General features: G+C 55.8%; 1 protein-coding gene across 3 annotated transcripts in view; it reads right to left on the bottom strand.

The window, feature by feature from the left end:
* Positions 1 to 13,087, bottom strand: part of EBF4 (EBF family member 4) — a 57,667-nt gene continuing 44,580 nt past the window's right edge. For 2 of the 3 annotated variants that reach the window (XM_044263335.1, XM_044263334.1), the window contains 10 exons: positions 8,924 to 9,005; positions 7,774 to 8,112; positions 7,552 to 7,678; positions 5,886 to 5,974; positions 5,667 to 5,732; positions 5,388 to 5,565; positions 5,121 to 5,309; positions 2,384 to 2,581; positions 1,046 to 1,121; positions 1 to 796 (listed from right to left, as the gene is read on the bottom strand). In XM_044263335.1, the coding sequence (XP_044119270.1) occupies positions 1,051 to 1,121; positions 2,384 to 2,581; positions 5,121 to 5,309; positions 5,388 to 5,565; positions 5,667 to 5,732; positions 5,886 to 5,974; positions 7,552 to 7,678; positions 7,774 to 8,112; positions 8,924 to 9,005 (1,339 nt within the window). In that variant the 3' untranslated portion in view covers positions 1 to 796; positions 1,046 to 1,050. The remainder of the gene's footprint in view (positions 797 to 1,045; positions 1,122 to 2,383; positions 2,582 to 5,120; positions 5,310 to 5,387; positions 5,566 to 5,666; positions 5,733 to 5,885; positions 5,975 to 7,551; positions 7,679 to 7,773; positions 8,113 to 8,923; positions 9,006 to 13,087) is intronic. The other variant, XM_044263336.1, reaches the window with a different exon arrangement.

The raw sequence follows: 13,087 nt of genomic DNA, 5'->3' as shown, positions 1-13,087 counted from the left end.
GCCAAGTGGCCACCTGCAGCTGTATTTATTGTTCTGTTTTCTCCAACCTCAGCAGAGCAGAATGTGAGGCCAGTGGCAGCTAGGCCAATTCCATGGTACTATGGGGCCAGCCAGAGTCATGTGTGAGTGGGGCCAGAGTCCATGAGATAGCCGTTGGGAGGAAGACCCACCAGTTAGGGGGCTTGGCACTCCCTCTTCTGCACACTCCACGCCCAAAGCCGCTGGTGGGATTCATATGTGGCAAGCATGAGTGTGCGGGCCTTGGAGGGGGCAGCCACAGGGATCGAGCAGCCATTGGAAGCTCCATGGGAGCCTGGGCAGGCCTTGGGAGGCTGCTGGGCACCACCTCTTGCCCTGGAGCAAGGTCGGGATGCTGGGCCAGCTGAGATGGGTCAGACACAAACAGGACCTCCCCAGGCCACTTCTCCCTGAGCTGTCCTCTTCTCCATGGTCCCCATCCCCTGCTCCTGTCGCCTGATGGTCCGGACTGCACAAGGTCCATCTCTTCCAGAGGAACTGACCCGTGAGGAAAACCCAGCATCCCGGGACCCCCCTGGGATGCTCTCCTGCTGAGAGCATCAGCACAGTGCTAAGGCTTCTGACCAGCCCCGAGGAAGGGAGGTGAGAGAAGCCTGTGGGACTGGAGGCCTCAAGCACAGGGTGGCCTGTTCAGGCCTCTGGGTGGATGTCCGCCCGAAGCCCTGGCTCAGCGTCTGTCTGTGCTGCCATCCAGGACGTGAGTGTGTATCCCAGAGGGACCTCCAGTCCGGGTTCAGTGGGGGCAACACTGGCAGACCTGGTGGGGAGAGGGAGACAAGCAGGTTCTGGAAAAAGGCTGGCTGTAAGGGGACAGGAAACCCCTTCTCTCTGCCTGTTCAGCTTGGGCCACTGGGGTGGGGAGGGGGAGCTGGCTGTGTGGCCCTGACAGCTGTCTAGACAGGCCCTGGAGAGAGAGAATTGGACCCCAGGGCCCCACCCTGGGTAACGTCTTCTGCAGAGTCTCCACAGGGCCAGGGGAGGAAGCAAGGCCCAGCTGGAGACCTACCATGATTAGGAGTATGCCAGGCCCTGAAGCCCCCGGGCTGAAGAGTGGAACTTGTCGGAATCCTCAAAAGGCTGGTCTGTGGTAAGCAAAGACAGGAACCATAAGCTCTGTGCAGCATGGGGACCTTCTCTGCCTGTGTGCCTCTGGGCGGGAGACAGCACGCAGAGCTACAGAGAGCCTGGCAGGTGCTGGGCTGTTCCTGTTCCTGGCAGACAGTTAGGTGAGGCGAACCCCTCGGACCTCTTAGGTGCAGCCCCAGGCCCTTGCCTACCTAACTCCCTCACTGGAAAGAGGTGACTCTGGGCTCCACTTTCCAGCCCTGCTTCCTCCGCAGGGAGAGGAAACAGAGTACCAAGTCAGAAAAAAGGTCAGCATCTTGGAGAATGGACCCCCCTCATGCAGCAGGGGTGTGTCTCCCTCCCAAACATCCACAAAATTCATCACTTCCATCCTCCCCTCCCCTGCCAAAACCTCTGCCCCGCACCGGTTCTCTCTGCTGGTGGGAGACATCAGTGGCCCCCCTGCTCCCCAAAACTCATATTTGAAGCTCCAGACACACTCAGGTTAAGAATAATTATCCAAAACTTGGAAACAAGGTAAAAAAAAAACAACAAAAAACAAAAACCCAAACAAATGCAAAGACCAAAAGACTATGCGTCCTTTGAAATCACCTAAAAAACCCACCCTAAGAGTCATCTTATTCGAGGGCAGGTGACTCCCTGACTCAATCTGTACCCCTGGTATAGGGCCCAGGCTTTGCTAAGTTGGATGTGGACTTGAAGGAGATCAATAACTGACAAATGACCACCATTTCACTAACGGCATGTGGTTGGGGTAACATCGTCTCAGTTCTATACCTGTAAGTGGGGAAGTGGGAGCTGGGCTACACCTCATCTAAAGTCAGTCCCCTTCCACCCGCTAAGTGATCCAGACCCCCGCAAGGGTGCATACTACCTTCCCACACATGCTGGGAGGCCCAGGTCAAAGGCCTGCAGCCTGTGTGGGGTTTCTCCAACTCTGAGTGGAAGATCTTTGCTCTGGGCTCAACCAGGTGGGGATGGGGCCTTGGAGTGCTTTCCAGCCCTTCTCCAACAGGATTCCAGTCTTCTTGGTCAAGGGGCCAATGGACAGTCTCCGGAGTGGTGACCACCCAAAGCGATGGGGACCAGGTAGGTAGGATCCAGATGGACACCCCAGGACCCCCGCAGAGCTCCCTGCTCTACATCCTCCAGAGACACCTGGCCAACCAGCCTGAGGCTCTGGTGACATGTGAATGGAGTGAGCCCCTGAAGCCTAGCTGCTCCACCGGGCCATAGCAGGGCAGCACAGGTCACCCACCTGGAAGTCCCTCTCCGTGGGCTCTCGGGCAGGCCTGGGGTGGGGAGCTGGGTGGGCGCAGCACGGGGGCGAAGGCGCTCCTCTGTTTGACAGCGGAGATCATGTTGACAGGCGAGAAGGAGAAGACGCTGGTGGTGGGGGCAGCGGCCGAGAGGGACATGGAGGAGGCAGCGGCCAGCGGGGGGCTAGAGGGCATGACTCCGGGGCGGGGCAGGGAGGGGCAGGCGCAGCAGGGAAGGCGATGGGAGACACAACAGGGAGACAGCACCAGAGTGAGCAGCTCGGTTGGAGCTCTGGCTTGGGCACTGGGCCCCAGGGGGGCTGCTGACCCAGGCACCAGGCTCAGACCTCACTAGGGGGCTCCTGCAGAGACCAGTATTGGGCAGGGTATAGAGGCAGACTAGGAGGCCCTGGGGTCCTGGGCTGGTAATTGCCTTCAGGGGGGGTTCTAAAGACCCTTTCTTGGGGCTGCAAATGCCAGGGCCAGACTAGGTTAAAATCAAAGCAAATGAACACGCAACAAAACCAAATATTGGGAGGTGCCCTGAAAAGTGAACGACGTGGAATAGATGGAATAGAACAGGTCAGGGTTTCTGCTGAAAGCAGCTGGGATTCCAAGATGCTAAGGAACATTCTGGGCTTTGGGGTAACAATGTTAGAGTCAAATATCAGGGTTCATAGCAGAGCTGGGGCAAGGGATCAGGGATGTTTGGGGGGTATGCACAGCTTCCTGTTATATGGCGTTGTTGCCCAGGATCTTAACTCACACAAGTACCCTAACTTCCTCCACACATATGTTTCCCTTACCAACCTTCCCCACACACCTGCACTGGGCACTTTGTTCTCTGCCAGCTTAACACAGGTCTTTGTCATCCCTAACCAGGGCCTGGAGGCCTCCTGTATCTCCCTCCTCCAGCCAGTCAAGTTTAAGCAAAAACACAGAGATCCACATCCTTGCATCTTCCTATTTGAGACCTTCTGGGCACCTAGAGCTGTTCACCGCTCCTCTGAGAATAGCCAGGGAGCCTCCTGCAACCAGGCTCTGGCTGCCCTTCCTTCCTGCGGCCTCCTCTCCTAGGGCTTTGGGCCCCTCTGGATCCTCCTTTCTACATTCTCATCGAAACCCTTTTCCCTGTTTCTCTCTTCTGAATACAAATAAGGCTGTGATTTGAGTGCTGTCCAAGCAGCTGGCATGAGGTGGGGGATTTCTGAAAGAAACCAATGCCTTGAGAAGGCTGCCTTTGGCATCAGAGCACACCACCCCCAATTCCCCTTGGATAAAGTGATGCCTTCAACAGCTACCCCTGTTCCAAATAGATGTTCTCAGCCTCATGGAGCACCCACTCCCAAAGACAGTGCTCACGACTAATGGATGAGGTCCACGGAGCTCCGAGGAGGGCTGGAGATGAATGTCAGAAAATGTACTGTATCTTTCAAAGCTGGGAGCTCACAGCCACATATTGTAGCTTGGGTAGTACTGGGATTTGTGGGTCCAACTGGGAGTTGCTGGTGGCCAAAGCAGAAAACCAAAAGGAGGCCCAAGTAGACAAATGTCATTTCAGGCATCTCCTGGCCAACTCAATGAGAAGAACACAGGGAATGGATGGGGACGTGGGTAAGACCTGGTTATGAGATGGGACTGACACTTAGGCAAGTGCAGGGTGTTCCCAAATGATGCTGGAAGCAGGGCTCAAGCCACTCTAGAATTCTTGATTCTCTGGCTGAGCAGGGAGATCCCAGATGGGGTGGTTTCTGCCCCCCAGGGCAGTAGGTTCCCCACTTCTGACTGCACTGTGTGTGTGATGGAAGCGAGGGGTCGGTAGTCCAGACCCCACCAGTTTATAATTCAAGGGGCACCCAGAGTCTTTAAGAATGCTGTTGCAATCTGAAGGAAGTGGAAGAAGAGGAGTCTGGCCTGAGCAGAGAGCCAGGAGACACAGGGGTTTAGGTAGAGACAGCAGAGGTTCATGGCCTGTGTAAACATGGGCATATGGGGTTTTGGGTCCCAGCTGAGCCCAGGCCACCAGGAGAGAGTCAGGCTCAAACCCACAGCCAGGAAGAGCAGTACCCAGGATGTGAAATCATGCACCCTTTCTAAGTCTGGGCATTTCACGCACAGTGGCACATTCAGATCTGAGAACAACCCTAGGCAGGGGGACACTGATCTAATTTTACAGACAAGAAACTGAAGCTGAAAGAAATAAAGTAACTTGCTAAATGACAGCTCCTGACTTAGGCTTTAAAATCCTGAATCCAGCTGTCCGACCACACGGACTTCCTTTGCTCTTTCCTAGCTGACTGCAGGGAGCCACATCTTCCCACCAGTCCCCCCAGACAGGTAGAAACCCATTTGGTCTGAGCCATTAGTTCCCTAGAGCCTCCGGCAGGGGGCGCCAGCCTTCCCCCAAAGTCCTGGCGTAAGAAGGAAAGGTGGCGGTCCGCCAGGTTTCATCCGGATACCCCGGCACCCCGTTAAGGCCCCTTTCAGGAGGAGAGGAGGGCTAGAAACTGAAACTAGGTGTGCAGCTGAAATCGGCAAAGAGACTAAAGGTGCGAGAAGTGCCCCGGCCCCAGGGTCCGGGATCCTGCCGAAGGGTGGGCTTGAGGGACAGGCCTCCAACAGCAGAGACGAGTCACACGACCGTGGTGAGAGAGTCTCCGGAAGCCCCCCACCCGCCCTGGGCTGGGAGGGGGCAGGACCGAGCCCCATGCAGCTCTCCGGGCCGGGGACACTCACTGGCGAAGGGCGAGGTGGCCGTGGAGCCATTGAGGAAGCTAGGGGACCCGGGCACGCCTAGGCCGGCCACGCCCGGTGTCCCGTAGCCGCCGAGGCCCGCGCCGAGGCCGCTGCCGTAGCTGCTCTGCTGCGAGCCGGGGCTGGGCGCGAACCCGCGCGGGGACGCGCTGCCACAGCTGCGCGCGTAGCCTGCGGGAGAGGGTGGTCAGGCGCGTAGCAAGGGCGGGAGCGGGGTGGGGAGCTGCGCGCTGGGGCAGCGGGACGCACCCGGCTCCGGGCCCGGCGTGGCGTCCCCGACGGCGATGGCCAGCGGGCTGCTAAAGGCGTTGATGCCCACGACGGCGGGGTGCGGGTGGCTCGGGGCCAGGGGTCCGAGCGGCGCAGGCGCGCGTGGGGCGCTGTACAGAGCCTCGGCCACGTCGGCCGCGCGCTTCAGGAGGAGCTCCTGCGAAGACAAGAGCGGGGCACGGCCGGGGCAGCCGCAGACGCCGGGCGGGGGACAGTCCCCGGCCTGGCGGCGCAAGAAGGCAGGCGGAGGCGCCATACCTGGTTGCTGCTGGGCACTCCGTACAGGGCCTCCGCCAAGTCGGCCGCCCGCTTCAACAGCACTTCCTGGGGGCGGGGGAGGAGACAGCAGGACGGAGGGCCAGCCCCGCGGGGCGGCCGAGGGGGCCGGGGTCCCCTCTGCCCCTTCACCCCCGCCGACCCCCCACCCTGGGGGCCACAGGTCACCCTCATCCCTGTCCCCACGCCGCCTCTGAGTACCTTGGGCAGCCTCTCGGGATCTCCAGGGTGTCTGGGGATGGCTTTCTGTAGCCTCTGGAATCCATAGTCAATGGTGGGCTCATTCAGGGCTGGGGAAAAGGGCGGCGTTTGGAAGACCCCCTCCCAGCGCCTGCTGCAGGGCCAAGCCCACCAGCAACCCATCTGGGAGCCTCGCTACAGACCCCCTTCAACCAGCCCAGCCCAAAACTCTCGGCACACACGGGTCAGTGAGATTCGGTTCGCTGAGTGTTCTCTGTTCCTTTCTTTGCTCGTTGATTCAACAGATATTTACTGAGCCGGGCCCTGTGCCAGGTGCTTGGCATTAACACACAAGCACTATACCATCCCATCTGTGGTTCGAAAAAAGGGCAACCATATAGACGTATTAGTTTCTATACTCCTAGGGGTAGGACTGGAGGGAGAGCTTTCTGTCTGCATGATCAGGAGTAACATATTAATTACAAAAGTTAAAAACTCCAACAGTCTCCATTTATCACCAATTAGGTGGGCTCCCAGCAGTATCTCGTCGTTAGAAGTGTGTGTGGGGCCCGGGGAAGGGACTGTGGCCCACATCCAGGGCTCTGCGGGCCAGGGGGCAGACTCCTGACTAGGCATCCCCATGACCTCCTTCTCCAGGCGGGTCTGGACCAACTCACCAAGCCTCAAAGCCCTACCCATTTTCTTCACAACCAACTCCAGATTTAGTGAATTTCCTTCTGTTTCCCGGGACAGGGAAAGCACTCATTCCCAGGTCTTTGCATTTGCCATTCCTTCTTCAGGACTGCCTTTCCTTTCCCAGCTCTACCTCCGTATTCATCACTGCAGTCTCAGCTTAGCCCCGTTAAGCCCACACTGCCTCCTAGAGGTCCTTCCCTCCCCTCCACCTGTAACTTGACCCACCTCACACTTTGTTCCCAGCTCCAGGCACCCCACCCACACCCCTTAGACTGCAACTACCAGTAAGTTAGGATCGCTACCGATTGTCTGGTGCGGTGCAGGGAAGGGCTAGGAGATTATCAGTGGAGAGTAGGATGGGGACAAGTGGGTGGCTGGGGCAGGGCAGGAGAAGGAAGGTGGAGAGGGTCCTGGCCGGTGGTCAGACAGAGAGGGGATGGGGTATTCTATACTCCAGTCTCTGTTAACTTCTCACCCTGGCTTTCTGCAGGGCCTGTGTGTGCGTGCGTGTGTGTGTGTGTGTGTATGTGTACACACATGCGCGTGCCCGCGCAAGTGCCCGCTCACCTGTTTATGCCCATACAGAGGGAAGACTGGGGTGGCTTGGGGAATCAAGAGACTGAGGGTAGATTAGGGAGCACCGAGCCCATTTTGGAGAATTTTTGAAACAGATGTGCCGCCGCTGGGAGATATTCTAGACCCGGTGGGGGGGGATTTGTGAGGGTCAAGAGTGAAGAGTGCCCTGGTGAGGAGACCATAGGCAAGGAGAAAGTCCGGCAGGGTGGAGACTCGAGCCTGGGAGGGGATTGAGGAGTCAGGCCAAAGAGAGAAACGGAGAAGCTCAGCAAAGGAGGAGAGGTCAAGGGATCCAGTGGCGAACTTGAGATACTGGCTAACTCAGAGACCCAGGCTCTGGGGCACCGGGTGGGGCTCCTTCCAGCAACCCTAGGCCTCTCTGCCCCCAACCCCTGTCCCCCGCCTGACTCCTTACCTGTGTAGACAAAACGGCCGGGGGCTCCCTTGCAAAATTGCTTGGACTTGTAGGACAGGGTCACCTCCACCACCCCGGGAATGTGCCGCGGGGGCGTCTGAACCCGTATGGCGTGGGGCGTGATGAGCTGCGAGGGGAGAGGGGAGGCCTGCGGGTTCCAGCCCGGGGCGAGGGGAGGGCCCAGCCGCGAGGCCCCAAGGGAGACTGGCGGGGGTGGCCCACCTCGCTCCACACGAGCACGTTCCCGAACACGACCTGCAATCCGTCGAAGAAATTGTCACCGATGACAATGACGGTGGCGCCTCCTGTGGTCCAGCCCTCCCCGGGGCTGATGGCCTTGATACAGGGGGTGGCAGCTGCCAGGCAGGAGAAGAGACAGGTCAGGGGCCTGCACCAAGGATGGGACAGGGGGCTGGCTGGGCCCAAGGGCCGGGGGTCCTGACCTTCAGAGGGGTCCAGCCGGCGCGCCCTGCGACCATGCTTGGAGTTGTTGTGCACAAACATGTTGTCGGACACGGCCAGCACGTGTCCGTCCACACTCACTGTCGTGGATACCACCACCTGCAAGGAGAGCAGAAGCCCACCTGGCTTAGGCCCTCAGGGGCCCCCTGCAGGCTGCCAAGGCCTGCAGAATTGTGGGCAATTCTGAAGAACTTGGCCAGGGTGGCTGGCGGTTGGAGCTCAGAATCATGGGTGTGGGAAAGAGATTCCCCCAGGGGCTGAATTGATAGAAGGGGGGGTGGGGGGAGACAGGCAGCTAGGTCAAGTGACAGCCCAGACACACTATCTAGGGCTGCCCAGGGGAAGTGATCACCAGGAACTAGAAAAATCCAGAGTCCTGAAAAAATCGCTGGCTCCTTGGGCAGAATGGCTACTGTTTGGGGGGCATACCTGCATCCTGCACTGTATCCCCAAGGCTCCAAGGCAGGAATGTGTCTTAGGCAAGTGGAAGTGAGAGTGGGGGGGTGCAGCCTCAGCCTGAGAAACCATCAGCGGGAGCCCCCGCCCTTGGGAGGAAACTGGGGCTGCCTCCTTCTCTCCCTCCCACCCTTCCCTGAGAGGGGTGTGCAGGTTGGGGATGTACTAAGGGCAGCTGCTCTCTGCTTCACGCTATGCAAATTAGCTGGGTCGTTAATCATGTAAAAATGTCACAATTAGCATCTCCTTAAGTGGGACTCTAATGAAGCCTCCCTTGGCAGCCAGCATAAGCTGAGATAGAACTGCCCCACCCCCAGCAGGCATTGGGCCCTAAAGCACAGGGCTGGGCAGAGAGCTGCCCTGGGGCTTTCCCGGGGTGGCAGGACCACAGCCTTCCCCACTCACCCCATCAGGAAGGGCTGGGTTTGCAAGGGGACCCCTCTCCCAGGCCCACCTGGAAGCGGCGCATGTCTCGGGGATTCCCTGCATTCTTTAGGCAGTTCTGGTTGCACTTGAGGAAGAACTTGAGGAAGAACCTGAAACGGTGTGGTAGGAGAGTTCAAGGGCTGGGGTAGGAGGTCTGGAAACGGATGAAGATCTAATGGCTTGCCTGCATGCCCCTTCCCAGCAGGGCAACTCCCCTCTGCCTGCTCACACCAGACGCACACCCCCTATTCCCACAACCGGCTGTCTCTGCACAGGATGCCTGATACACACCAGGGAGGCCCTTCCCAACAACTATCCCACACCATGTGGCATACTATGTGTGCATCACACGTGCTGTGCACCCACATCACACAGCATACCCCTCCTCCCGAGTATACTATCTCCCACACAGTGTATACTCGTAATAATACATCATCCTATATACCGTATATGCCTTATATATGATCACTCACAAAATACAGCCATCACGCACTGTGTATACCCTTCACAGAGCATACACAATACATAGTCCACATAGAGGCTATAGTCATCGTACCCATATGGTATACTACCCCCACACAGAGTCTATACCCATATGTGCAGCGTATGCCCATCTCATACAGTATATGCACAGAAAGAGTATAACTATTAATATACAACTTTATGTTGTATATGATTACCCAAAATACAGTCATGGCAAATGCCGTCCAGTCATCACAAATAGCAAGTAGATCGCCTTTCCTCCTTCTTAGCAGATTCCACCCGTCCCCTGCCCCACACCCCAACACAGCCCTCTTGCGCACAAATCACACATAGCAGGCTCCCTGCTACGGCACATCCTGCCAACAGATCTCCCATGCATGTACTGTACACCCCAATATACACACAGTGATAACCTCATCAGACAGAGCCTATGCCCATCACACACACGCGGTGTACCTGTCAGACACACTGGACAGATGCACAAGGAATACCTTCTTTTCACATATGGTAATTGGAAAAAAGCACAGTATGTGCAGTGATGAGACTGGTTTTTAGACAAGCACATGAGCAGTTGGTCCTCTGGTCCTTGCAGTTGGCTGGGGGGAGGGGGGCGGGGCTCGGCCTTGCCAGCCACCAGGGAGGCAATGAAGCATAATACTCCGGATCTGTGCTCTTAGTGAGCTCAAAATACTATCACTCTCTGCCTCTGTGCCCACGGGACCCCACATGCATCCGGGGAGATGCCCTTTACAAACTGCAGCATGCAGGGCAAACGTCTGCAGGTGCTGGGGTCCCGGCACGTGGCTTGCCTCCTGGGCCATTCCATGAGCTCTGCCAGTGCATGTCCTCATTTTACCACCACCCCCTAGTTTTGAACCCCAAATCTGAATATCCAGCTTAAATCCCTAAAGTGGCCTCCAAAGCCCACAAGCATGAACTTCATATTCAGAGGAAGATTTGTCACTGGTTTTAAAAGCAAATTCCCAAAGAGGAGGTCCCCAAGGGCTGGCTGGGGTGTCCAAAAGGACAGTCCCTGCTGGGAGTCAGAACCAGTCATTTTCCTTGAGATGCGCCTCCGCCCAGGCCCGGCCTCTTGTCCTCCACAATGCTGACCCCTGACCGCCCGTCATATCCCCCCACGGAGTGAATACGCTTCTGGGAACCCACTTTGTTTTCCTTTTTATAGGGATGCTACATCCGCACACATTTACATCCACAGCCCCCCCAAATACTCTTACGTAGTGTAGACCTTCTATACACCCCTACAGAGAAGGATTGTGAGATGCGGTTAACTTATATGACCCCAAACAGGGCACACCCACCATATAGACCCTCCACACTACCCCTACTGGATACAATGCAATGCAGACAGCTTACATGCCCCCAAACAGTAGCCAGCCCAGTGCAGATGCCCTGCATGCCCATATGGTCACCCCAAAGTGCAGTCACCTCGAGTGCTCCCAACAGCACACCTGTTCAGTACAGACAGTCCATTTAATCTCTCATAATCTGCCACAGTACTGGTTTCCAATATCCATGCGAGACACCTCATGGTGTCACCTGTGTCTACAGTAACCGTTTTATGTGTGCCCCGCATTTACATGACATAAAATGTAGACACCCCCATCACACGTGGTGCAGACCACTTCGCTTAAGTTCCACGTTCATGGGCTCAGTCCTTTACAAGGTGCTAGAAGGAGGAGGGCAGACATCAGGAGAGGAACAGTCCCTGTCCTCAGAGGCATTCATGCCAGCCCTTGGATATCACTGATGATGCAAGCGTGGGAGTGTCCCAAAGGTGACACACACTTCCCTTACATCCACACACATGGCCACCGCACCCAACCCCACTCCCAAACCTCCAGGGTCCAGAGGAAGGGTTCCTGAGATAGGGTCCGAGATGTGGGCTTTGGCCCGCGTGCTGACTCACTTTGTGACATCTCTAACCTCCATCTCCAGCCACCAGGAGAACCAGGAGAGTAGCAGCTGATCTCCTGAGGTGCCTTCCAGGGACAGCCTCTGGGACATCCTCTATTTCTGACCTCCCAGGGCCTCATTGCTGTTTTCCTGCGGTGGCTTGTCCCCCCACCTGCCTCACTGGAGCCCCCTCAACCTTTCCTCAGCAGGTCTTCCCATCCTTTCTCTTTCCAGTATCATTCACTTCCAGAAATAAGTCACAGGTGGTATTTATTCTGGGTCTATACCAGTTCCCACTCCCTGTCTGACTGGCCTTTTCTGGCCATTCTAGACTTCAGGAAGTGCCCCCCACTAAGAGCCCCAGGGTCCAGCCTGTGCCTCCATCTCTGCAGACCTGCCCCAGGACATCTCTGCCTGGTGCACAGTGGTGCTGAGGAAGAATTAGCCACACGAGGCCTGGGCCCTCCCTGGTGGTGTTGGAGGTGAATCTTTCCCCCTGAACTTCTAGCTCAGAGCTGCACTCAGTCAACACCAGCGATGGTAGAGCGGCTGTCTTAGTCACTGCCCACTGATGGGCCGTGAGGCTGCTCCCAGCCAGATGGGGATGAGCCAATGCCAACAGTCCCCAGGGTCCCCGCTGCTACTGCGGTGTACCCCCTGAATCTGCACCAGCCTCAGGGGTGTTAAGAAGAATTACCCACAAGAGGAAAATAAGGCACAAGGATAAGCAGGAGTCCTTTCCGAGTCATCCTGGAACAGTGGTTTTCAAAGTGTGCCTCCTGGCTCAGCAGCCATGGGAGCACCTGGGAACTTGCTAGAAATGCAGAATTTCAGGCCCTATCCCTGACCCAGCTGAAACGCTTCCAGTGGGGCCCAGCCATCTGTGTTTTCATGAGGCTTCCAGGTGATTCTGATGCCTCCTAAATTTGAGATTCTGATGCCTCCTAGAGCTACACTATCCAATACGTCAGCCACTAGCCCCGTGTGGCATTGAGCCCTTGCAGTGTGGTTTGAATTGAGATGTGAGTATAAAATACACACCAAATTCCAATGACTTACTTAGAAAAAAAAAAAAAAAACCCACAGACTATAAAATAGCTGACGAGAAACATTGTTGTATTGGTTACATGTTGAAATAATATTTTAGATATACTGAATTAAATAAAATATATTGTCACAATTAATGCTACCAATTCCTTTTCTTGTTTTTAAAATGTGGCTACTAGTGAAAATTTAAAATTACACTTGTGGCTTGCGTATTTATATTGGACAGTGCTGCTCGAGAGTATTATGTTCCCAAAGCCACCTAAGTCTTGTCTAATTCTCTAAGGGGATGTAACTTTGACTTGTATTTGGTATTGATTGGGTCTAGATTCTGTAAAGGTGGTGCTAATTTGCAGGAAAATGAAATGATGCAAATGGTTTTCATGGGGAGAAGTAAATACTTTCTATTTGGTAGAGAAATTTGCCCTGAAGTTTGTAATTGTATCATTCTATAGACATTAACTAGCTTTGTAGCTACCTTGGCAAATTTTTCTTTTAAGGTTTTATTTATTTATTTGAGAGAGAGACAGAGATAGTGAGAGCACAGGCAGGGGGAGAGGGAGAAGCACGTTCCCTGTGAGCAGGGAGCCTGATGTGGGGGTCGATCCCAGGACCCTGGTCAAGTGCACAGCCCTGGCTGACCTAAGTATCCCCAAGGAGAGTGAGCATTTTAGGATGCTCTTTGCATCAGTGAAGGACTTGTGCCCAGGTCCGGACCCATGGTGACCATGAGGCTCTAAGAGGGCAC

The sequence above is a fragment of the Neovison vison genome, chromosome 8 (genome assembly GCF_020171115.1).
Source record: "Neovison vison isolate M4711 chromosome 8, ASM_NN_V1, whole genome shotgun sequence".
NCBI classification, from domain to species: domain Eukaryota; kingdom Metazoa; phylum Chordata; class Mammalia; order Carnivora; family Mustelidae; genus Neogale; species Neogale vison.
This window is presented reverse-complemented; position numbering and strand designations above follow the sequence as displayed.